Source organism: Rhinopithecus bieti, unplaced genomic scaffold, assembly GCF_001698545.2.
Source record: "Rhinopithecus bieti isolate Rb0 unplaced genomic scaffold, ASM169854v2 scaffold_12086, whole genome shotgun sequence".
NCBI lineage: Eukaryota > Metazoa > Chordata > Mammalia > Primates > Cercopithecidae > Rhinopithecus > Rhinopithecus bieti.
In genome coordinates, this window is record NW_016807466.1 from 3,020,512 (window position 1) to 3,045,987 (window position 25,476).

Consider the following 25,476-nt stretch of genomic DNA (forward strand, 5'->3'; position numbering starts at 1 on the left):
TATAAGAGAGGCATCAGAGATCCGCTTGGCCCTTCTAGCTCTTCACCCACATGAGGATACAGCAATTTATGCCCTTTCACTCATCTGCCTTCTGCCACGTAAGGATGCTGCAGCAAGGTGCCATCCTGGAAGCAGAGACCAAGCCCTCGCCAGACACCAAATATGCCAGTATCTTGATCTTCAACTTCCCAGCCTCCAGAGCTGTGAGACATAAATTTACCCAGCCTGTGGTATTTTGTTACAGTATCAGGAATGGACTAAGGCAAAGACCAATAGTTAGAGACTTCTGCAATAGTTAGGAAGACAGTAATGGTATCTTGAACTACAGTGGTGGCAGTGAGAATGTGAAGAGGCAAGATGTGAAAGGAGACAGAGTGGAAAGAGAACTTCAACGGGGTGATGGAGAGGAAGCAGGTGTTCTCAACCTGGAGTCTATGGAGAGAACTTAGGGGGGTCCATAAACTTGCACAGAAAAATAGAACATCTTTATTTTCATTAACCTGTAAGTTAAATGTAGCATGTCTTCAACTACGAATACAGGCCACACACCAATGGCACGGGACTTCATCAGATTGGCAAAGGGATCCATGGCATAAAAAAGAACTTCTTCACTCTAAGGGCCTAAAAGTCTGGTAATGTCTTTACTAGAAACAACTATTACAATTAAATAGGAAAATTTTAAAACATTAAAAACAAAAACAAAACACAACAATGTGTGGGGACTGAGGGAAGGAAGAGTCGTAAAAACGGAAAAAATTCTGTTAAATTCTGTTAAAAATTTAGATGTGTTGAGTTTCAGGCATCAGCCCACCCTTATTTCATAAGAGGACATCCGATTTATTATGCCCAGTCGCCTTCAGCTGCAGGGAACCTGAATCATCTTTATATAGTAGGAATCTGCATTTCCCATTCTGTTCCTCCTCTCATCTCTCTGCACTGAAAAGAGTCCAGGGGTGACCAACTGTCCTGGTTTGCCTGGGACAGAGGGGTTTTCCAGGACACATTCAATGCTAAAACCAGGAAAATCCAAGACAAACTATGATGAGCTCATCATCCTAAGAGGCCCTCAAATCTGGCACTGTATGCTAATAAGGCTATAATAACACTATCTACATTACAAAACTATGCTATTTAAGGTTTCTTTTAGAACTGAGTTTGTCCATCTGTTCTCATGAGATGGAAAATCCTGAAGGAAAATCTTCCTTTCATAAGGTCAGACTCAACAAATCCATTAGTAACTGCATATCATTATGTCAATAGTCCCACAATTTATACAGTTCTGGCACATCCACCTATCACGCAATCCTCACAAGAACTCCATGAGGTAGATTTGATTCTCTTCCTATCACAGAAACCGAGGCTCTGCAAGATTTATTACTTTGCTTTACCTCACCCAGCAAGCAAAGTGGCCGGCTCCTAGCACTGCAGCTGTCAAAGAACAGAGACACTGTGTGTTCTACACAGACAAGAGTGGCTGTTGCTACACGGAGATTATGCAAAGTTGCAATTTCTTTATATTGCCATGTCCAGGAACTCAGTCCTCTGCTATTGCACTGATTCATAATAATATGAAGTGTTAGTTTTAAGTACAAGGTACCCTAAGGTAAGGTGTCGGCTGACCTAAGGGAAAAGGCATAAAAGCCAAAAAATAAATGTCCCAGACCAGTAAGATTAAGCAAGAACAGCAATAATTTGCAAATGAAAACGTATGGCAAACGGTACAAAAACTATACTCCCAGATATAGCTCTAATTAGAAAATCTACACATGGTAGTAAGTGTACCTGTATTAGTCAATACAGAAAATCAACATGCCCGTGTGTGCCTGCGTTAATCGATCCAGGAATCTTAGCTGGGGATGGAACGGTGAAAGCCAGGATAGATAAACCACGGTAGTAATGTACTACTAATGCTCCATATACTTAAGGGAATGGCCCTGCCAGGTTTATCCGCCCTGCAATTCACCAGCTACCTCTTCCTGTCGCCATGGCAACACCCACACCCAACAGCTCCAGAATTCACCTTTGGATGTCCACAATCCACCGAATTTGCACCTACGCAGTTCAAACAAACCAACAAAAGACATCCCCACCCGCTAAACTGAGACAATCGCTACCTTTTCCATTTCCCCGATCTCTAACTCATACAGGGAGCATGTCTTTAATTTTTCACCCATATCCACTAAAGGGAGGGTGAGTCCTAAACAACGACCACTTTTGATACAGTAAGAGGGTTTTTCTCCTTTCCTCCCCCACCCCCCGCTTTTTTTGCGGGGTTGGACATTAGAGACAAATGAAAACCGGATGCACACACAAACATTTGCCTAAAAAAGGCAAGTTAGTTGATATGATCAAAATAATTTTCAGCCAACATCTCGTGGCACGTCTGTCAGGCAAGCTGAGTTTTACCCCCGCAGGCGACCGCCTCTGGAGCTGAGAAATAGTTTCCAGCGCGGCAGTTTGATTTACAGCTCTCAAAAACAAAAACGCATTCCGTGCCGGCGGGACCGCGCACAGCATGAACAACCACCATGACGTATTCGAGAGAGTTTTCCAGAACGGCTCTCCGGCTCGAGCAAGATGCCCGGGCAGCAAATCTCATTTCTGCTGGGAGAAATGGAATCAAATCACACCCCACTGCGCCAGCCCAAAGAACGCAAACCAAGCAGTTTTATTAAAACGGTAGTTAAACCCTTCCTCAGACCCTGAGCTCTGTCCCGAGCCCCGAGACCTCGTTTTCTACCCCCACCACATCCCTAAGGCCTGGGAAAAACAAAACGACTCGCCGTAGAGGAAAAGGAAACCCCAAACAAAACTCGGTGGCAGAGCCTTTTTCTACTGGCTAAAGAGCGCCGCGAAGACCCCTTGCGTCCGGGGCCATCCCCGCTGCCACTAGTAAAGATGGCGGCCATAGGCGGAGCCGCTCCCTCCCAAGGCCGCGGGCTGTCCCGCCGGCCACGACCATTCACGCGGAGGCCTCCACGCCCGCCGCGGCTTGACGCATTGCAGGTGCAGCGCGACCAATCAGGCGGCGCGGCTCTTTTAGGCCAACCACTGCAGGGTCGCGCCGGCCTATCAGAGCGTCCTTGTCAAACAGAACGAGGAAAGACGCCTCAGCAGCGCCAACTAAGCAACCGGTTACAGAGCGTGTGCCGGTGCGTGTCTGACGACACCACCGTGTGCTCCTCCGCTGGGAGATATAGTGCCCTCGCCCAAGCCTCGCCCCGCCCGCGAGCGCTCCAAAGGCTTGGGCGTGAGGCTAGCTCCTCCCCTCCGCTTGACGGGCGGTGGTTCCCCCGAGACAGAAACTTGCCTGAAAAATAATACCAAATTCCCGTGCTGCGGCCCGTGGCCCTCCATGGGGCGACCTGAACTAGCGTCGCCTGCCCCCTTGCTCTTTGCCGTTCGTCCTTCGCGTTTTGTGAAAACAGTTGGCGCCGCAGAAATGAGATAAACGCCCTGAGCTCGAAACCCGCACTCGAACTGTCACCGAGCCGACCCTTCCTGTTTTGGAGCCCAGGGCCCGGCCACCCGAGAAGCACCCTCGTGGGCACTTTGTTTCTAGAAGGCCCCGTTTCCATTTCCTTCCTAAGGTTTCCTTATCTCCTGCGGCGGGAAGGGCCCGCTGGGCTCGGGTTTTCAGCTGCGTCCGAGCTGCAGAGGGCTGCGGAGTGAACGCGGCCAGGAGCCCGCCTGGGAGCCCGCAGCGCCCGGGATACGGGCAGAGGCCGGAGAGCCGCTGCTTGGCCCTCGCTGGCAGGGTAGACCGAGGGGAAGCTTCTGGCCTCCTCCACCTTAAGCCCCTTATTGCTTCTGTGGGGAAGGGCCTCTTAGGTAGAGGCGAAGGTCCGGGGAGATGACCTCTCCCATGGGCCGGCCACATCTGCTGCCATTGTGTGTCGTGCCAGAAGGTACCTCTCAGCCCTCAGTGCAGTGAAAAATCTGACACCCAAGAAGGTCGATTGACACGCCTAACGTCACATAGCAATTTAGTAGCACAGCACAGAATAGAAGCTACCCAGGCTGACTGTCTCCCAAGCCTGTGTTTCTCTACCACAGTAACACTGCATCTTCCAGAGCTGAAGCTGTAGTTATGAGATGGCTCAACTTTTGGGGGAACTGGAAGGCAGACCTGGGAATGAAGAGAATCGTTTTCTCTGAGCAGAATTTTCAGTCAGTGACCTACAGAAAAAGTAGAGAAGAAACATTACTTGGTTATTGTCACTGTTCCAAGAAGCTAGCTAAGGAAATTAAATCGTGTGGATTTCTTAAAACTGCAGTTTCGTGTAACCTCCAAACATCATCTGTGACTTTGGCACAAGGTGGCTTGGATGTCTGATCTTTGTGAAGCAACTATGTTCACATCCTGTTTCTAAGACTGTGTTACTAATGGTTTTTCCTGAGGTTTTACAACCAGTGGTGGTGTCTGCGCTGTAGTCAAGTGAAGGTTCTTTGATCTAAGGCTATACTTGTCAGTTGCTGTTTATTGCTTCTTAAACTTTTACTCAAAGTCTTCTTCAAAAAGGAGAAAAGCTATGGTTTTCTTTCTGTAGGCGGTTAGTAGTCATCCCCAAAGACGTTTGCCAAGTGAGCAAATATATTGGGACTTCCAAATGAGCATTTCACTGTAAAAATACCTGCCCCAAAACAATACGTCATGTTTCTTTTGCAATTTATATGGTATAGGAAACATGTACTGTGACTTCTTTGTAGCAAACCAGATCCTGATGTGAAAAAAGAGATCTAACTGTGCCAATAACAAATTGAGAATTCTTGAGTAAGTTCCTTTCCTGTGTTCTTGGGACCTCAGTTTTTCTTTCTTTTCTTTTCTTTTCTTTTTTTTGTTTGTGACGGAGGCTCGCTCTGTCGCCAGGCTGGAGTGCAGTGGCATGATCTTGGCTCACTGCAACCTCCGCCTCCCGGGTTCAAGCGATTCTCCTGCCTCAGCCTCCCGTGTAGGTGGGATTACAGGCATGTTTCACCACCTTGGTCAGGCTGGTCTTGAACTCCCAACCTCAGGTGATCCGCCTGCCTCAGCCTCCCAAAGTGTTGGGATTACAGGCATGAGCCACCGCGCCCGACTGGGACCTCAGTTTTCTAGTATGTAGAATTTGAGGACTGGATTAGAGAATTTCCAGATTCCCTTCCAGCTCTAGTATTTGATTCTCCTGTGGAGAAATTGGACCATAACTTCATTATGTCATTATACTTAGGCTTATCTGTTTCTGTGTATAATGCTTGACATTGTACAAGTTGCTTAGATGTTTATTTTTATATTCAGTCTTCCCAATATTTATAATACTTCCAGAGGAAGGGTCCCAGTTTTACAAAGAAGTTAGGCTTACCAGGAAGCCTGAACTACATTTATCTAAATGTGAATTGGTGTGCCACAAAATATTCCTTGAGGCTTATTACTTCAATCCTAGTACATGTAAAACTTGCTTTTTAGCAGTCAGCAAATGAGCTCACTAAATTGTGAACTCCTTAAGGACAAGGCCTGTTCGATTCATCATCATATTGTCTGTGCCTAGTGAATTTCCTTTACATTTCTAGATAAAGATTTACTGAAGGAATGAATGAACAGTAATTAGGACAATAGTAGGAGAATCTGGATTTGAAAGGGCCTTTGAGTCCCAAGAAAGTCCATCAAAGGCCGGATGCAGTGACTTACACCAGTAATCCCAGCACTTCAGGAGGCTGAGGTGGGCAGATCACTTGAGCCCAGGAGTTCAAGACCAGCTTGGGCAAAATAGGGAGACCGTCTTTACAAAAAATAACAAAAATTAGCCAGGCATGGTGGTGCACACCTATGGTCCCAGCTAATTGGGAGCCTAAGGTGGGAGGATCACCAAAGGCCAGGAGTTTGAGGCTGCAGTGAGCTATGATCGCGCCGCTGGACTCCAGCCTGGGTGACAGAGTAGGACCCTGTCTCAAAAAAAATCAGTATTTATGGAGTATCTACAACGTAGAAGGTTCAGTTTCTTTTTTCAACACAATTTTTTTTTTCCCTCTGGTTGAGTTGTCTCCATTTTTTTTATTTTTAAATTAAAGAAATATCATTGTGGAACATTAATGATCTTAAATATCAGGGCTTATCTCCAAGCTCTTCTTTGTATGTATTTTTTTTTTTTTTTTTGAGACGGAGTCTCGCTCTGTCGCCCAGGCTGGAGTGCAGAGGCCGGATCTCAGCGCACTGCAAGCTCTGCCTCCCGGGTTTACGCCATTCTCTTGCCTAAGCCTCCCGAGTAGCTGGGACTACAGGCGCCCACCACCTCGCCCGGCTAGTTTTTTGTATTTTTTTTAGTAGAGACGGGGTTTCACCGTGTTAGCCAGGATGGTCTCGATCTCCTGACCTCGTGATCCGCCCGTCTCAGCCTCCCAAAGTGCTGGGATTACAGGCTTGAGCCACTGTGCCCGGCCTTCCTTTGTATGTATTCTATTACATTCTTTGAAGAATACAAAGATTTAGAAGAAAATGATTTTTAAAAAACCTATCTGACTCACTCAAACAAAATTGCTCACTTTCCCGGTCTATTGTTGCTTTTCTGGTCTTTGGAAAGAGATGATGTCTTCTACCCAGCCTTGGATTTTTTTCTTTTTTGTCCTTCCTTTTTTTTTTGGTGGGGGCAGTTTTTGGAAATAAATGTCACAATGGATCAGTCAATTTGAGTAGGCATGGTCTAGTCTGTCCTAAGTATTTTAAATGAGTACCATTTGACAAAGTCAGAATTCTATAATGATTTTTAACTTTTTTTTTTTTTGAGACAGTCTCATTCTGTCACCCAGGCTGGAGTGCAGTGGCGTGATCTTGGCTCACTGCAATCTCGTCTCCCGGGTCAAGTGATTCTCGTGCCTCAGCCTCCGGAGTAGCTGGGACTATAGGCGTCTGCCACCACACCTGGCTAATCTTTGTATTTTTTGTAGAGATGGAGTTTCACCACGTTGGCCAGGCTGGTCTCAACTCCTAGCCTCAAGTGATCCACCTGTCGTGGTCTCCCAAAGTGCTGTGATTACAGGCGTGAGCTGCCATGCCAGGCTGATTTTTAACATTTTTAAAAAGATGTAACTCTTGAGACAAGTCCACTGTGACCTCAGATGTATATACATCCACATTTCTAAGAGTCTCCTGGTTACTAGGGAATTCCGCACAAGTTCCTCACAAAATTCACAAGCAAGAATATTTAGAACATGAAATTCTAAATCCGGGAGGAACCAGAGAAAGTCCATCTGGTCTAACTTTTACATTTTCCAGATAAGAAAACTAAGTCCCGAGAAGGGACTAGTTAGGGAAAGAGCAGGCTTTTAGACTGCTCTTTCCTTTGACCTTTGAAAACATTTTAATCAAAGAACAATCATAATAAGGGGAGTAGAGGAATGTTATCATTCACAGGGCTTCCAAGTGACTGTGGAAAATCTTGGGAGACTGCTTTGGACTTTGTTATCCATTTAGGGATTGGCTGTTCTGAATTGTTCTCTGTGCTAGGCCTTATCTAAACCACTTGCCTTAAATCTTTGACCTTCACTTAAATTGCTGACACTTTCGCCTTGTGAAACTTTATCATAATTTCTTCTGTCTTCTTTAGGCTAGCAGCATTTCCCTTTCTTATTCCCAGAAGAGCTCAGAGAAGTTTATTTTTTGAGATGAGTGATGCATAAAAAGGAATGTGGCTACACAATTCTAATTATTTCATAAAGTTCTGAGGTATTTTTAGGGTATTGCAAAGTGCTAATAAAAAAAAAATCATGTTCATGGATATACAGACTGGAATAGTGGGCTTTGGAGACTCCAAAAAGTGGGAGGGCAGTAAGGGATGAGAAATTACCTATTGGGTACATTGTACACTGTTCAGGTGACAGTCACACTAAAAGCCCAGACTGTGCAATATATACATGTAACAAAAATGTACCCTTTAAATCTATTTTAAAAAATCCTTTCTAGCCCTAGTTTGCTAAGGGTTTTTTTTTTTTTTTTTTTTTTTTCCAATGAAGAACATTTATAATAAACCTTTGTCCCCGGCTGCATAAAAAAAAAAGAAATACATGTTTGGCATTATGCGATTTTAGGCTGCTTTCTAAAATTTTGATTTCTTTTCTTCAGGAGGTTAAAACAGTATGATTGGACTTGTTTAGAACATGGTGCTCTTTCACAGAAAGAGAAACTTGTTCCAAGGCTTCAGCGGCATCCTAACCCCCTAACCTAGCTGGCCGTCTAGCAAATATTCACAGCAAAACAAGTTTCGAAAGTCAGAATGGCTCGGTGGGAGCCTATGCCATACGGAACACAGTTTGAAATGTGTGCTCAAACCACGAAGTATTCCCAACTGCAAAGGTTCCCACAGGTCTCAATTGAATCTGTACAAAAAAGTAAAAAATAAAAATAAAGTTCCTATGGGTACAAAGCACAGAATACCTTTTCTCTCCCCTTCTTTAGGATTTGAAAATCAGAAATGCCTCTAGTAGAATCTCCGTGTCAGTAGAGCATTTAAAATATGGCTCATATGTTTTGCTGCTATTCAGTTTTAAGGTCATTTCCTAAGTTTCAAACTTTGTGGGAAACAGGTGCAACTGTGAACCTTTATGTGGCAGGGAAGAGCTAGAGCAGTGAAACATGAAACTGTAAATCAGTTCTCTGAGTCACAAATCTCTTGGGCTGCTCTGGAAGACAGTGATGACTCAGCAGCATTGCATAGGACTGGTGGAGGGTGAGGCAGCTGAGGGCTTGGTGCCCTGGGCACCAACCTGTTGGGGGTGCCGCCAAATGATGGGAGCCCGAGTTGGATCTTCCCACTGCTGAGCCCTTCCACAGACCAACTCAGACCCCCTGACCTGGGTTCTGAATGGATTTCTGACCTACCCATTGCCATTTAGCACACTGATACTTTAAATATTATAAGCAACCACATCTTATATTTCCCTAGGGTTTGTTTATTACACTAATGTTACAGATGAGATAGCTGAGTCTGTGTGGCTAAGCGGCCAACGAAGCAGCCATTTAGCCTAGCAAATGAGATGCAGCAATAAGGTCCTCTTCTTGGGAAAAAAACTACTTGATTTGTCAAAACAGTGAAAATAACAAAGCCTTGAGTAAACTTTCATTAAAATAAGACATTTTCTGTCTATCCTTTTGGTTTATGAGAATGAGAACGAGAAGGAAGGTGACAGTGATACTCAGTTGTACAACTTGGAAACACTCCTGAAGGTACATCTTTTCAGTGGCCAAATGATTCAGTCATCCCGTTGTGATGCCTGGAGTTGGTTTATTAGCCAATGACTCAGAGCCTCGACTTAGAATGAATAAAACTCAATAAGCATATTCACTAGATTTAGATGGAGGTGGTTTTTCTGTTCAAAGACTACTCCCCTTTGACCATATTTTCTCCATTATAGGAAGCAGAGGATGGATCCAGTTATGTGAAAGTCTGAAGAAAATTGCCAAAGGATGGGTCAGCCAGGGTATATGCTTGCTCGTGACTACAGAAGGATACAGGTTGGGATCAAAGCAGGGGTAGTTCAGGATGTTCCTGAGGAGGTGTGGCCTCCCACCTTACTTTCAGAATTAGAGCAAAGGACTTTCTTTTCCTTTTGTATTTTGAGAAATTCACTTTTAATATCCTCTTCAGTCCTGAGAGTAAATCGAGCTCAACACTAATCAATTAAATAGTCGACTGGTGTTTAATAAGTCAAAGGCTATGCTGAGTTCAAAAAGTATATCTTGGCTTCTACTACATGTGCTTGATGTTAGATATATGAAACGATAATATCAGGTAGAAAAGGACAAGAGGGGTAGGAGTTCAGCAGAGAGGATGTTCATTTGGAGTTGTGATAATCAGGAAAGTTTGAAACATGTTGCATTTAAACTGGGCATAAAGGACCCGTAGGATTTAGATAGGTGGTGAGGATATGGACAGGCGTTTGGACACTGAGAATGGCATGGAAAAGGCAATGAGTTGAGAGGGGACAAAGTATGCTCAGGGGACAGAGACTACAGTGGTTTGTCTGAAGCAGAGAATGTGTAGAATAACAAAGGATGGTAATGCTGAAAAAGTAGATTGGCAAACTGTTGAAAGGCATTGGGAGCCATTGAGGGTTTTTGAGCAAGGGAGTGACATGATGAAACTGCCGGCAGCTGTGCCTTGGATGGATCAGAAGGGGACAAGCTCATTGGGATAAACAAAGATCACGGATGTGCTATTAGAAATTTTGGGATCCTCAACATTCCTGATCCAGGCAAACACAGATGTTTCTTTTTTTTAAATATCTAGAATGGAGCTATCTGATAGAACTTACTGCAATGATGGAAATGTTCCATGCTGCCCAATATGGTAACCACTAGCCATATGGGCCTATTGAACTCTTGAAATGTGGCTATAAACTGAGGAACTCAATTTTAAGTTTTAATTAAGTTTGATTTAAATAGCCACATGTGATTAGTGACTACTGGATTGGGCAGCACAGCTCTAGAAGGAAGGACAGAGGCTATTTATTGATTGAAAACCAAACCACACAGTTGCCAAATTAGATCTTAACTCTGTTGGAATTGGTGGGGCCAATTCTTTGATAAAACCCACAATCAGCATCAATTTACTTGATTTGTCATTATGGTATGGTTTTCTTTGTGTCAAGACCTCAGCGAAAGTACCCATTTGTGCCAATCACTGGCTCTGCTCTACAGGCAAACTGAGTCACCCCAAAACCTGCCATTTCAGCTTGTCGCTGTGGCCACATACCCTCAACTGAATAGATGTTAAATTGTATGTAAGCTGTTAAATGTCTATTGTTGCATGGAGAAGTCTTAGACCTGTTCTATGGTTTGGCCTGCATTCTAGCACATATGTTGAAATATGAAGTTGCTGGTTATCATTTGGATGCTAATTGAAGTTACTATTCCCCTTGCTTTTGGAGTGATGAGGAAAATGGTAGTTTAAGAATTTCCAGGCCTGGCTAGACACAATGGCTCATGCCTGTAATCCTAGCAATTTGGGAGGCCAAAGTGGGTGGATTGCTTGAGCCCAGGAGTTAGAGACCAGCCTGGGCAACATAGCAAGACCCCAACTCTAAAAATAGTAATGATAATAATTAATTAATTAATTAAATTTAAAAAAATAAATCTCTAGGCCGGGCATGGTGGCTCACTCCTATAATCCCAGCACTTTGGGAGTCCAAGGCACTTTGAGCCCAGGGGTTCGAGGTTACGGTGAGCTATGATCATGCCATTGTACTCCAGCCTGGGGGACAGAGCGAGACCCTATCTTAGAAGACAAAAAAAGAAAGAAAAAACCCAGCTTGAAGTTAGTGTAAACAACTAAAGAACAAAACTATGATCTTATCCCACGGGGCATTTTACTATCTGAATTCACACATAGCACTTGATCCCTAAGTCTGTGTAACCATTGGCTGCCTTTGACTTAAGGGCTCAGTTGGTTAAAGCCCAAAGCTGAGGCTCAAGTCATGGGTCCAATCTCATTAATGGCCAGTTATTTTGCTCTGTTCTCATTCTCTGTCCCTGACCCCACTTTCTGTGTTGCATATTTATGACCTTGGTCACGAGGGTGGCTTGACCAGAGAGGGCACAGAGGAAGGCAAATCCATCACCACAGCTACTAGCAAAACAAGCACAAGCCCTGTGGATGGAGGAAAATATGTGTTTTCTCCTATACAAAGCAAAGTGTTTAAAAAACAAAAAACAAGAATGAGGCACTCAAAGCTGGTGAATGGTGCTGTTTGGAAATATTGCACTTCAGACCACTGAGTATACTGGTGACCATCACAAGCTGGAACATACAACGGGACAGTTAGTCTGGCTATGAGTCATTTAAAATCATGGGACACTAAACAGATGCCCTATATGCTAAAATGGATAATATTTTTCTCATGGTAAGTTGTCATGGCCAAACACTTGCTTATTACGTTCTGATGGTAACATAGTTTCAAATTTAAATGTAATGTAAGAATATTCCCTCTGCTCATTACCTATGTGAGTCATTCATAAACATTATAAGAACAAAAAAGATAATCACAAAATTTTAAATGGAAAAATAATGGAATATTTTATTTATTGACAGAGATAATAAAACTTTTTATGATAATCCTGAATAGAATTTAATGAAATGTAAATCCAGATGCAAACAACAAGAATCTGTTCTGGCAATTGGAGATGATTAGTGAAGCGGAGAATCCTGAATGGTGGATATTCATCTAAGTACTATTGGACCATGGGGTGGAGAAGGAGGGAGTCGAGGATGGTGAAGAGGTATTATTTACTATCAAACCAACCAACCAACCATATCTGTCTCTACCTCTCTCTCACACACACAACTGGATGTCTGACAGTGAGCAAGGCTCTTGACCTCTCTAGACCTCAGAGGCAAAATGAGAACGGTCCTCCAGCTAGAAAGCATCACAAAGTAAATATTTTGCTTTAGGTTTTCTTCCCCAAACACTCCATAATCCTTATGTAGGAAATAGAGCCATTACTATATTCCTATGATCTTATGTTAAATCCTTGGGTAAGAAGTATCTCTTTATAAACCAAATTTTCATCTTAATCTTTGCCACTTCTTCCTCCTACCCCAAATTAAAATAAAAATAAATTCTATTAAGTTGCAGGAGATAGTTATAGTGTAATGCTTAAGTGCTTGGGCTTTCAGCTGGATTTTTGGGTTCCACTTAAATTAGGCAAATCACTGACTTGTTCAGTGCCTCAGTTCCTTTGTAAGAATAATAATGATACCTGCTTCACAGGATGGGTAGGAGGATGAAATAATACACTTAGCACAGGGCCTGGCCATAGTCAATGCTGAGTAATTGTTATTTTTTATTTTTATTTTTTGAGACCGAGTCTTGTACTGTTGCCCTGGCTGGAGTGCAGTGGTGTGATCTCCACTGACTGCAACCTCTTCCTCCCGGGTTCAAGCCCCCTTAGTCTCCCGAGTAGCTGGGATTACAGGCGCCTGCCACCGCGCCTGGCTTACTTTTTATATTTTTAGTAGAGACGGGGTTTCACTATGTTGACCAGGCTGGTCTTGAACTCCTGACCTCATTATCCGCGCGCCTCAGCCTCCCAAGGTGCTGGCATTACAGGTGTGAGCCACCGCGCCGGGCGAGTAATTATTATTTTTAAACTATTTCCATTTCTCCATTTCCATTCTCCATTTCTCCATCTTCAATATATGTATATGTGTGTATACATATATATGATAGAGGTTATATATGTATATGTTACACTCATATAACCTCAGACACAGGGTTTCACAGCTAGAAGGAATTTCTAGATCAAGTACAAAACTCTTGTTACATCTGTGTCCTTTCTGTCAGATTCAGAGTGTTACAGTGATTTGGTTAGTGACAGAAATGATACTTAAACATGAGATTCTGGCCGGGCGCGGTGGCTCAAGCCTCTAATCCCAGCACTTTGGGAGGCCGAGACGGGCGGATCACGAGGTCAGGAGATCAAGACCATCCTGGCTAACACGGTGAAACCCCGTCTCTACTAAAAAATACAAAAAACTAGCCGGGCGAGGTGGCGGGCGCCTGTAGTCCCAGCTACTCGGGAGGCTGAGTCAGGAGAATGGCGTAAACCCGGGAGGCGGAGCTTGCAGTGAGCTGAGATCCGGCCACTGCACTCCAGCCTGGGCGACAGAGCGAGACTCCGTCCCCCCCCCCCCCAAAAAAAAACATGAGATTCCTGGCTTGGGGCTGCATCGTTTTTACTTTTCTTTCATTTACTTTTATCTTATTTAAATAATTTCCTATAGAACAATTTCCTTTAAATATGAAATGTTCCGTAGGTTTTTGGTTCTCAGTAAATTATGATATTACAATAATGTGGCTTATTTTCCTGATTGCTGATCTCTTCATAAATTAGGACGTGAATTCACTTAAAGCAGTCTATTTGATAATGAAAACCCAGTGACTTCTAAGTAGGCAGTCAGAAAAGTAAGTCTGCTTTATGAAACAGACAAACACCTAACGTTGGACCTTTAAAATGTTCAGATATCAACACCACGAATATATTATCTGATATTAGAGCCCCTGAGCAAGGGCTCAAGCTCTATTTTACGCCCCATCCCTGACTCACAGTAAGATCTTGGGCAAGTCACTTGACCTTCTTATATTTCAGAGTGTCAAGCTGTGAAAAGCATATCCATAAAACTGTGCAAGCATGACCTCATTACAAACCCGATGGACTTGAAAACGAAGATGTGCTTTGATACATTAAAGAATTACTGAAAGAGAACTCTAGTTTGTAAAATATGAAGAATGAGGAAAATAAATTTTACTATAGTAAGTAAAAGGATTCTGAAATGTACAGTTTTTAGCAAGTAAAGTCATAAAAAGGTTTCAGAATGTTGTATTTGGGTGAAATAAGGTTAATGACAGAGGAAAAATATTATTTTAGAGAATGCTTCGCTTTTGAAACCATAGATTGTACCAACTTAACCAAAATAATTACAAGGAATGAAAGTATCAGAAATGAGTAGATCCTTAATAATTAAAAACATTTCTAGGCCATTATTTTCCCCTACTTACACAATGCATACCATGTTTTAAGATGTATTTCACTGGCCGGGCGCGGTGGCTCACACCAATAATTTGGGAGGCCAAGCACGTGGATCACTTAAAGTCGGGAGTTTGAGACCAGCCTGGCCAATATGGTGAAACCCCGTCTCTACTAAAATTACAAAAATTAGCCAGGTGTGGTGGCGGGCGCCTTTACCTGTAATCCCAGCTACTCAGGAGGCTGAGGCAGGCGATTCGCTTGAATCCGCGAGGGGAATGTTGCAGTGAGCCGAGACTGAGCCACTGCACTCCAGCCTGGGCAACAGAGTGAGGCTCTGTCTCAAAAAAACAGAAAAATGTATTTCACTCACTACTATATGAAAAGCCCCAGAGAAAGAATACCAATACCCTTAGGAAAGAAGCAGTTATTATTATTATTATTATATGGAATCTCGCTCTGTCGCCAGGGTGGAGGGCAATGGCGCCATCTTGAATCACTGCCATCTCCGACGCCCTGGTTCAAGGGATTCTCCTGCCTCAGCCTACTGAAAGTAGCTGGGATTACAGGCGCACCCCACCACGCCCGGCTAATTTTTGTATTTTTAGTAGAGACGGGGTTTCACTATGTTGGCCAGGATGGTCTCGATCTCCTGACCTCGTGATCCGCCTCCCAAAGCGCTGGGATTACAGGCGTAAGCCACTGTGCCCGGCCAAGAAGCAGTTTTAATAATGAGTTTGGCCATTTAGGCTTGTCACTGACTGGATTATTGAATATTCTTTAAAATTACTTTGTGTTAGTCCCTTTTCTTCTATTTCCTTATTTCCAACTCTCCCATTAGTATGTACTCTTTATTCCTACTCAAGTTTTCCCCTATGAGCCCAGGAGTATTATTATTATTTTTGCAGTGATTGGGTTTAGGTTTGTGAAGTGAATAGTGTGTTTCTAATCTGGAGAGGGAAGGCAGCACCATCCCCTGGCTTGCTGCTGCAGCCTCTCTTTAAACAGCAGGTTCACTCTTTCTGCAGCATTCCAGAAGGAACACCAGTAGGAACAGCTCCACACATGCTTACATCTTGTCCGAGGTTATCCCAAGAAGTCCTGTGGCATTTGCAATGTGCCTGTATATTTTCCCTTTAAAAAAAAAAAAAAATCTTCCTGCAGACTTTGTTGAAACCACAAACAAACATAACCAAGCAAAGCCCTTTCTAGCAGAGCATATTAATCACACACTGCTATATTCTGTGAAACAGTAAGCAAATGATAACCTCCAACTGTTGCCCGGGCCCTGTAAACAAAAGATCAAATTCTGTGTTCTGCCTTGGCAAGAAAAGAAACTGCAGCATTTTGTCAAGATTTTTACAAGTCCTGGGCTTCACATTACTGGCTGAAATTGTTCTTTCTCTACTTTGCAGAAAAATGGAAAACACTAGTACATTTAAAGATTTAAATAGTATTTTAAAAGGAATGTAATCAAAACTGTAGTTTAAAATACAATCAGGCTCCATAATAGAGACAATTGGCTGTGTGTTCCACCTGTAATGCAGGGGATTTGAAGCATCTATTTTTTCCCTTGTTTCTATGGATTTATGAATAAAGAGTCTGACCCCTCTCAGGATTAGGAAAATTACGAAAAATTTAAAGCCTGGGTTTTAAGGTCTGTAGAAGCTGCACAGGTACACTAATTTTAGTAAGACGGGCGCCAGAAGGAATAGTATTCTCCACAGGAAAAAGAGAACAAAATAGTAGGGGAGAAATATTCAGGCATCCTAAAAAATATTCAGTGGAAACGTGAAAACATTAAAGACTGATTAAACATCGCAGCATGACACAGGTTAGCAATCGAGCATATATAATTTGGCTCGGATATTGCTCCAAAATCCGAAGAGCAAACACAGGACCAATTTCTTCCAGGACAACGACCTCGTCCTCTGCAGACCCCTCTCCTCGGCAGCTGAAGGAGTGTGGCCAATCTGCCTCCACCTCCCCGCGGACCCCCCAGTCTCAGGACCTTCCGCAGCACCCCACACTGGAAGTGGCCGCTGCAGACCCAAGGACAAGGGGCACGCGGGAGCCGGCAGCCCCAGTAGAGCGGTTGGAGACGTTGAGGTGGGAGGGTCACCCAGGTGGGGTGAAGTTGGGGTGGGTAGCGGGGCGAACGGCTTTCGAAGCTCTGGGCCGCCCCCAGGTTGGACTAAGCAGGCGCTCATGCCTTCGCCCCCGCCCAGGATGGGCGTCTCCTGAGGACTCCCCACCACACCTGACCCGACACCGCACGCCCAGCCTAGAACGCTTCCAAACCCCGACCCAGCGCAGGGCCGCCGCGACTGGCGCGCAGGGGGCAGCGGGAGGCCTAGCGAACCGGGGGGCGGGACCAGGCGGGCAAGGCCCGGCCGCCGCAGAGCCACTCTGCGCGAGGCGTCTCCGCCGCGGCGGAGGGATACGGAGCGCCATATATATACCGCGGGGCGCAGCCTCGCGCTCCGACAGTGGTGCTGGGAGTCTCGTGGACCTTGTGCCGTTACTCGTAGTCAGGCGGCGGCGCAGGCGGCGGCGGCGGCGGCGGCACAGCGCACAGCGCGCCTTAGCAGCAGCAGCAGCAGCAGCAGCGGCATCATCGGAGGCACCCCCGCCATCACAGCCCCCGCGCTGGTGCAGCCACCCTCGCTCCCTCTGCTCTTCCTCCCTTCGCTCGCACCATGGTAGGTCGGGAGTGGCAAATGCCGGCGTAGCGGCTGCCCGAGATTTCTTCCCAGATTTCTAGTTGTTTTGTTTTTTGTTTGTTTTTGGTTCGTGGAGGTTTTTGTTTTCTGAGTGTTACGCAGTAGCTGCGCTTAAAGGAGGATGCATTTTGGATTTGCATCTCGGCGACCTCTGCCAGGGAGCTTCATTTATTGGTTCCCCTTGGAGCTGGACTTGGCCCTACTAGGCCGTCCACGGGCAGGGGCTTCGGCCGCAACTGCAGCGGGGCTTTCTGCATCTAGCCCCCCCGCCCCCCGCCCAGCGCCGCACCCGGGCTGCCTGCAGCGCAGCGTTTCGGCCTGGCCTGGGAGCCGGGCGGGGCCGGACACTAACACCCCCCCCCCCCGCCTCCCACCCCGCTGTCTCTGCCGGCGTGAAGGTGGCAGGGTTCGGCGGGCAGTAGAGAAGGAATGGCTGGAGCGGCCGGTGGCGCACATTGTTTGGCCGGGTGTTAAGGGGCGCAGTGAGCCCCCGCCACTCCCCACTTTGGCCGGTCTAGCTGGGCAGCTCTCCCTCCCGGTTCGCCTCCCCTCCTTCTTCCCCGGAGGGGGCGGCGCCAAGGCGTGGGCTGGGAAGGAAGGAGCCGGGGAGGGTGGGTTGGGGCAGAAGGCTAGGGGTTTGGGGCGGAGAGGGCGGAAGGCGGCGCCCGGCCGCCCTGCGCCGGGCGGGCTCTGCGGTGTAGCCGTGCTTGTTCCTGCCGCTTTTCCGCACCCCTACGGCCCCCCACCCAGTGCAGCAGCTGCTAGGGCGGGCGCTCAGCAGCCTTGTGTGCGACTAGCCGTGTAGCTGTGTTTGGGCGCGCTTTGTTTTTGTTTCTCTGCTTGTGAGTGCAGATCTCTGCTTGCGCTAATTGGGGCGGGGGGGGCGGGGGAGGCGGAGCTGGCGCGCCGGCTTGGTTTCCATTAGAGACGCAAAGTTTCTGCTCCGGGAGGAGGCGGCGGCGCGGCGGGCTGGTTGCCTACGGGAGCAGAAGCGGGTGGGAGGTGCGGGGTCGGCCTTGGCCAGGGCCCTGGAGCGCGGGGGCCGGGGGTGGTGACCCTCCTGGCCGAGGAGGGGTGGCGTCCCGACGCCCGCTCAGGGGCCGGCTTGTTCCCCGCCTGCTCCCGGGCACGCGTCCTGCCTGGCCCCTCGCTCCCCGTTCCTCCTGCCCTGCGCCACTTGCATTCCGCAGAGAGATGCCCGCCACGTTTCCGCTTTCTCTGCAGCCTCTAGATTGCCAGATGCGACTGTGCGCCTTGCTGGGTGTGTTTTCCACGGCCCCTTCCTCCCTCGGCGGGCAGGGCTGACATCACCGACTGCGTTTCTGGTTTGGCGGGTGGGGAGATGGTTCCCTGCAGGGTTCTGGTACACCTTTGCCCCCAAGGCTAGCGCCCTTTGGGGGAGGAGGATTTCGTTTTCGAGAAAGTTGGATGCCCCTGGTAACCCCTCTAACGAGAGTTTTGTAGCGAGGTGAGACTGTTCTCCCCATAAGGTGACAGTTTCTCTTGCGAGGTGTGGCGGCGCTTCCTGTTGTACAAGACAGATGTTGCCCTGGCGTTACGTAAATCATCGTGTCTCCTTCATTTAATTTTAAGAAAGCCAATTTTTAGTGATTGGGGTAGAAAGAAAAATCCATTTATAATCTGTAAAAACAAGTTTTCACCCAATATCGATATATTGGACCACCATTCTTGCTGTTAAAGTTTTCACTTAAGAGAATAAACTTCATCAGCTTTCTATTAGGACTTATTTTGTAATTGGCTTCTTAGGCATCCTTTAAAGGAGAAATACACATTAGCTCTCCTTGAGGTCTCGAATTCCCTCGGCTGGAGGCACGGGTTCAGTGTGGTGGAGACCAAATAATGCAACTGAGAATTACCTTCGTGGCCATTACTGCCTCGATTGAAGTGTGTTTATTAAGAGCAGTTCTTATGTCATTCTTAAGGAAGGTAGGGTTAATACTCTCCAGCAAATTTAGTAGACCCTCTTTGCCAGAAAAGAGAGGAGTATATATAGTCTGATAATTATTGTGTAGTTTTCTGTGTACTTAATTTTTGTAGTTTTGTAACACTTCATTTATAAGATGGTATCATTTTTTTCCTGGCTTCTGAATAATAGGATAATTTGGCCCAGGCCATTAACCATTGTAAATGGTAGGCTTTTAACAAATAACTGCCTAATTTAAAGGATTGGAAAGCATTTGTTACATGGAAATGAAGTTGGTGGGGTACCCAGTTGCTGTATCTTTATTTTTTCCACTTAATTATTTCTCATAAAATGGATGTAAAAGCCTGTTAATCCAACGCAATGCCATTATGTAACGACAGTTTGGAGATTTCGAGGACCTGGAGCAGTGTGCAAGGTGCGCTGAAAGCCTGCCCTGATCCTGGCTATGGTGGCAGTGGCAGTGGGCTGGGTCCCTTGTTGAGTGGAACGGGGGACTGCGGTGTCCATGGTGCAGTAGGTGGCGCGCTTCTTAGAGCCTGCTGCCACTGCAGCTGGTGCCATGGGGCCTTCTGCCACTAGAGGTGCCATTTTTCACATGATGAACTTAGCCTAGTTAGATCGCAGAGCAAGCTGTAAGCCATGGGCCCAGAAAACTTGAAGTGAGCAGAGGTTGTCACTTCCTTGTAATCGTTTGTTAAAATAGCATAGAGTTTATTTTATTCTAATTACTTTCATTAAATGACAGTGCTACAGGTTTCAAAAGAATTTTTGAAAATCGATTTTTGAAAGATCACAATATTAAAAGTATAATTGGAAAATCTGTGTTGAAATCAACCAAACATGTTGTGGATTGAATGATAACCTTTTCTTTCTTCATGTAGGCTGATCAGCTGACCGAGGAACAGATTGCTGGTAAGTTGACAACTCCAAGGAGTCCCCAGAAGGCCAGAACTAGGCATTGACTCAGTTTTGGTGACTCCTCTGTTCCTCCCCGCTACAGTCTGGGCAGTTTTCTAAGAATTTATTTAAATAAGAACAGTAAGCAGAAACATTTAGGTCAGGTGTTATTCTTGCCAGTACTTTATAGATGAGGTGAAAGGAAGTAAAATCAGGATGCCTACTTGTTAAAACTCTGGAGAATTTGACCATGTTTCACAGGGTGCAAAGTTTGCCTATGATTAAATTGTACTGAGCCTGCTACTCAACAATTTAGTTTACAGTTCTTATGCCATGGGTCTTTCAGTAATCTGCCCTGAAAGCTTGTGCTTGCTATCCTAAAATAAATGGAAATGGGTGAAAATGAGTGTTAGGACCACTGTAATAATTGGGAAGAAAGTTACATTAGTTAAACTCTGTTGCCTAGGCTGGACTCTTAACTCCTGGACTCAAGCAGTCCTCCTGCCTCAGCCTCCCGAGTGGCTGGGATTACAGGCATGTACCGCCATGCCTGGCAGATTTGAGCTTTTTAAAGTCCTGGAGGACTCGTTTTGAGACTGTTTCTCTTTAGGAAACCAGGAATGCTTCTGAAATATCCTAAAAGTCATGTGGAGAGAAGCAGACTGTTAACCTGGGAATGTACATTTCTAGTAACCATTTCATGTTATTATGAAGTGGGATTCTTACAGCTTTAGAAATGTAACAGGAAGGGACTTGAAGGGGGCACATGGACTAGTCTTGTCAGATTGGATTTAGTACCTTGAACCCAGGAGGCAGAGGTTGCAGTGAGCTGAGATTGCACCACTGCATACTCACTGCACTCCAGCCTGGGTGACAGAGCGAGACTCCATTGTTTTTTTTAAAAAAAACAAAACTGGATTTAGTACTAATTTAAGCATGTTCCAGCTTAGCCGCCTTGAAACCTGTGGGAATATTGTGGTGTATGGCACCGTTTACTGGGAGCAGTGTTTGCTTTATGGGCTGCTGTATGAAGGCCAGTCCAACAGGACTATTGTGGTCTTTATTTCGTTAGATAAAGACCAGACTTCTGATACCTTGCACAACTTGAATGGCTTGCTTTGGCAAGCCCCCGGCAAGTGTATATTGTGACTGGGTTGGATAAAGACATTCATTCTAACGGGTCAACTTTTGTTTTCAGAATTCAAGGAAGCTTTCTCCCTATTCGATAAGGATGGCGATGGCACCATCACAACAAAGGAACTTGGAACTGTCATGAGGTCACTGGGTCAGAACCCAACAGAAGCTGAATTGCAGGATATGATCAACGAAGTGGATGCTGATGGTAAGAGCTTTAGAACCATGAATGAGGGCCATTGTTGTGTAATTCAAGTTCAGAAATGTTACAGAATTGTCTTTCAGGTCCCCAGAGCAAAGCAAATGTGCAAAGATCCTTTCTGTGGTTGCCTTAGGGCCATTGACAATTACAATAAAAGATGATGGGCCTTGTGTCCGTCCTGCTTAGCTTCTACAACGTTTTCTGCATGGGATCACTGTAATTTTTTTTTTCTGCTTGGCGTGACCTAGAGCTCAAATTTTTTTTTTTTTTTTTTTTTTTTTTTTTTTTTTTTTTTTTTTTTTTTTTTTTGAGACGGAGTCTTGCCCTGTCGCCCAGGCTGGAGTGCACTGTCGCAATCTCGGCTCACTGCAACCTCTGCCTCCCAGGTTCAAGCAATTCTCCGCCTCAGCCTTCTGAGTAGCTGGAATTACAGGCGTGTGTCACCACCCCCAGTTAGTGTTTTGTATCTTTAGTAGAGATGGGATTTTACCATGTTGGCAAGGCTGGTCTCAAACTCCTGACCTTGTTATCCACCTGCCTCAGCCTCCCAGAATGCTAGGATTACAGGCATGAACCACTGCTGGCTGAGCTCAAAGCTTTTATCAACTGGCCCATGAGTCTGCACTGAGTCTTGATGGGGAGGTGAAATTAAATAGCCACAGGACGTGCTTTTTTACAAACTTACTGTGTCTAAAGAGGAGGAGGAGCCCCCAGATGAAGTGGGTGACAAGCACTCTTAGAAGTTACCATAAAAGTGAGTACAGTGTGAGCTTGTAGATGTGTTTGCTGCAGAGGAGCATGTGAGGTTTGGAGGCGGATGTGTGGTGACTCTAGGGATAGATTTGCAGAACCTAATGGAAAGGGAAGCTGTAAGGTCCAGGGTCAGAGGGAACCAGCAGTAACCCTGATAGCGGGTTGTCATCTGTTCCTCTCGACTCCACAGCAGTGGACAACAGACCTGTGACTGCTGATTTCCACTTCCCCACCCCTAAAAGAAACACGTATTTTGGTAAATCATACATATATTCTAATGTGTACTATATAACATTATAGAACATGATTTTTAAAAGATGAGTTGCGGGGAGAGAAGGTCAAAAGAAAAAGTAAAAGATGAGTTAAGAATAAACAATTCGGATCTAGATTTTACTTTGTAGATGATTGACTCAAAGGTGGTGTAGTAAAATCGCTTGTCTGGTCACAAACATTTGGAAGCAGAGCTTTTGATTAGGTTTTTTGACAAAGCTTTCAGCACATTGGAGTGGTTTTCACTAATAGTGTTTTGGAGAGAAAAAGTTTTCCGTAGTTCTCTCTAGTTTGACTGCTAAGATGATCAGCTATCTGGGAACATGGAGTAACTTCCTCTTGTTTGTGGGAGCCCTGGGAATCTGTGCTTGGGGAGGGGAGAAATCTGTTAGGCTCTTGGATTGTGTGGAGGAAGGAGAAGTTGTGCCAGACTACAGAATGCTGTGTTTGCATTGAGAAACTAGGATGGTACCTGACCTTCTCTGCATGGCTGTGAGATAGTTTAAAATAATTTCTCTTGGCCTTTGATGAATATGAACAATATCTTAAAATTTTTGAGGCTAAAAAGTCTTGAAGGGATCCCTGAGGTATTTTCTTTTAAAGGTACTGGTGAAAATGAGTAACTTAACCTAGGGTTTTTCTTTCTAATTTTATTTCCATTTAGTTCAATTACACTGTTAGTCTGGAGTGCTTGTCTTTAGGGGTATTTATCTCTTAGTTTTAAAGAGGAGTTGTTTGGAGTACTGGCCCTAGAACAGATTCTTCTGAGAGTTCCGTAAGTGTTACTGGTCTGAGCTGTGAGAGTGCTGCTGAGCTTTTCCCTTAATGGGAAATAAAGATACTGAGTTGGAAGAAAACAGGTGGCTAACCATCATAGTGTGGCCAAGAAATGATCCTGGAGAAGACTTGGTAAGACTTTATGGCCCATGCATGGCATAGCAAAATCAATGTTCCTCACTCATAATCTTTTCTCCCCTGAAACACTTTATACTCTTAACCTACAGCTCAGTTCTAGGCCTTTTTTGCGTTACTGCCGTCACTAGCCAAGACAGAGTTAGACCTGAGTGATTTCCTAACTCAGGGATGGCAATTGGGGGTGCTTCCTCCCTCAGAGTGGAAAGATTCAGCCTGCAGAGTGGTGTGTGCTGTTTTTTTTCTTGAACTGTACAGCCCTTCATGACCCTTTCATGGGCTAGAATCCAGATGTGCAGTTTCCTTTGTATAATTAAATACTATCCTGGGCACTGATGATGAGTTTGAAATTATATGAAATTGCCCCGTGAAGTGTTTGAACGTTTTAGACCTGCAAATGTCTGAACCTAGTAAGATAGTTTGCCCCTTTGTCCTAGTATGTGTTTACCATTCTGTACAGTGGTTCTGAAATGATGACTGCAGAGCAGCATTCATAGAGTGCGTACTTTACATGAGCTTTTTGTTTTTTAATTCGAGGTAATGGCACCATTGACTTCCCCGAATTTTTGACTATGATGGCTAGAAAAATGAAAGATACAGATAGTGAAGAAGAAATCCGTGAGGCATTCCGAGTCTTTGACAAGGTAATCCAGCTTCTGCGTGGCAGATGGTACTTAAGTATGGCTTCTTCTGCTGTCACTTTTAAAAGCTATAATAATGTTATAGGCAGAAGACTTAAATCTAACTGCCTGAGCCTTTGATCTCACTTTCAAAAGTCCTCTTTATGGTGACTGTATCAGGTGAAGGTAGGCATAATAAATAGGAATTGTGGACCACGTTTCTTGACTGTTACTTTGAATCGTTGTGAGCTTTTGAAAATCCTGTTTTCTGCATTAGCTGTTTGCATCTATTTAGAAGGTTAGAGGTGGGAACTAGAGATCAGAGAATTGTTGACGGGAGCAGAGTTAGCAGTAACTTGAGAGGGCGTAGCTAAGTCAAAGACCTACTTCCTCACACCACATCATTAGCAATAACAATTGCTGAATGTTCACAGGATGGCAATGGTTACATCAGTGCAGCAGAACTACGTCACGTCATGACAAACTTAGGAGAAAAACTAACAGATGAAGAAGTAGATGAAATGATCAGAGAAGCAGATATTGATGGAGACGGACAAGTCAACTATGAAGGTAAAACTAAATTATTTGAGCTCAGTGTTTCATAGCCTTACCTTTAGGATCTGTAAGCAAGCCAGCTGCTTCACTAGGCAGCCTTTTACTTTATTTTATGTACAGTAAAGATGTTGTGTTCATTAAAGCTGCTTTCAAAGATAACCAAAAGTTACGATTATATTTGTCTTTTCAGAATTCGTACAGATGATGACTGCAAAATGAAGACCTACTTTCAACTCCTTTTTCCCCCTCTAGAAGAATCAAATTGAATCTTTTACTTACCTCTTGCAAAAAAAAAGAAAAAAGAAAAAAGGAAAAAAGTTCATTTATTTATTTCTAACATAGCAAAACTGAAGTCAAAAACTACCTTCGACCAACACACAAAATCCTGTATGTATTGGTCGATGGTCCTGTCCCCTAAAGAGCAAGCTACACATCAGTTTTACAATTAAATACTTGTACTACCTTAATGAATAAGGACTCCTTAAATGCCATTTGCTAAGGATTAAATACACTGTTCGGGGCGCCAGTATTCAACGCATAGCAGGACTGACGATTGAGCACAGTCAGGCATTTGTATTTGAAAAACGAGAGTGGAAAAAACAAATTAACAAACCTATTCAAATGTGTTCTAAGTTCAAATTTGTTAGTATAAGTTGTCAATAGCTGGTTTACTGAAAAATAACACATTTAAAATTTTTGGTTTACCCAGGATGACATGCGCAATGGGGGAAGGATAAACCATGGAGACGTGGCCCGACTAAGTAGGATCCGTCCCCTCTTGACTTCATCGTGCTCTGACCCATGGTGACAAGGACACACTCTGGTGCATGCCCCTGTATGTTTGTTTAGTGGTTGTCACTTGTTCTAGAGTGAAACAGGTGTCAGGTTGTCACTGTCCACAGCAAAATTGGGAGCATCTTTGGACTCTCTCTTTTTAAAACCTTCTGAACCATGACTTGGAGCCGGCAGAG

The 25,476-nt window shown here is 44.8% G+C and overlaps 1 protein-coding gene across 1 annotated transcript; it reads left to right on the top strand.

The window, feature by feature from the left end:
• Positions 1-16,912: 16,912 nt before the first annotated feature.
• Positions 16,913-24,972, top strand: CALM1 (calmodulin 1). Its single transcript, XM_017882302.1, has 6 exons — positions 16,913-17,196; positions 20,044-20,074; positions 21,258-21,401; positions 23,868-23,974; positions 24,385-24,520; positions 24,696-24,972. The coding sequence occupies exons 1-6, from the start codon at positions 17,194-17,196 to the stop codon at positions 24,722-24,724; spliced, it is 450 nt and encodes a 149-aa protein (XP_017737791.1). The 5' UTR covers positions 16,913-17,193; the 3' UTR covers positions 24,725-24,972.
• Positions 24,973-25,476: the final 504 nt, after the last annotated feature.

Excerpts from the sequence above, each read along its gene's own strand:
- CALM1 (XM_017882302.1), top strand. Across the intron at positions 23,975-24,384 it reads CATTCCGAGTCTTTGACAAG|GATGGCAATGGTTACATCAG; the intron begins GTAATCCAGCTT and ends GAATGTTCACAG. Across the intron at positions 24,521-24,695 it reads CGGACAAGTCAACTATGAAG|AATTCGTACAGATGATGACT; the intron begins GTAAAACTAAAT and ends TTGTCTTTTCAG.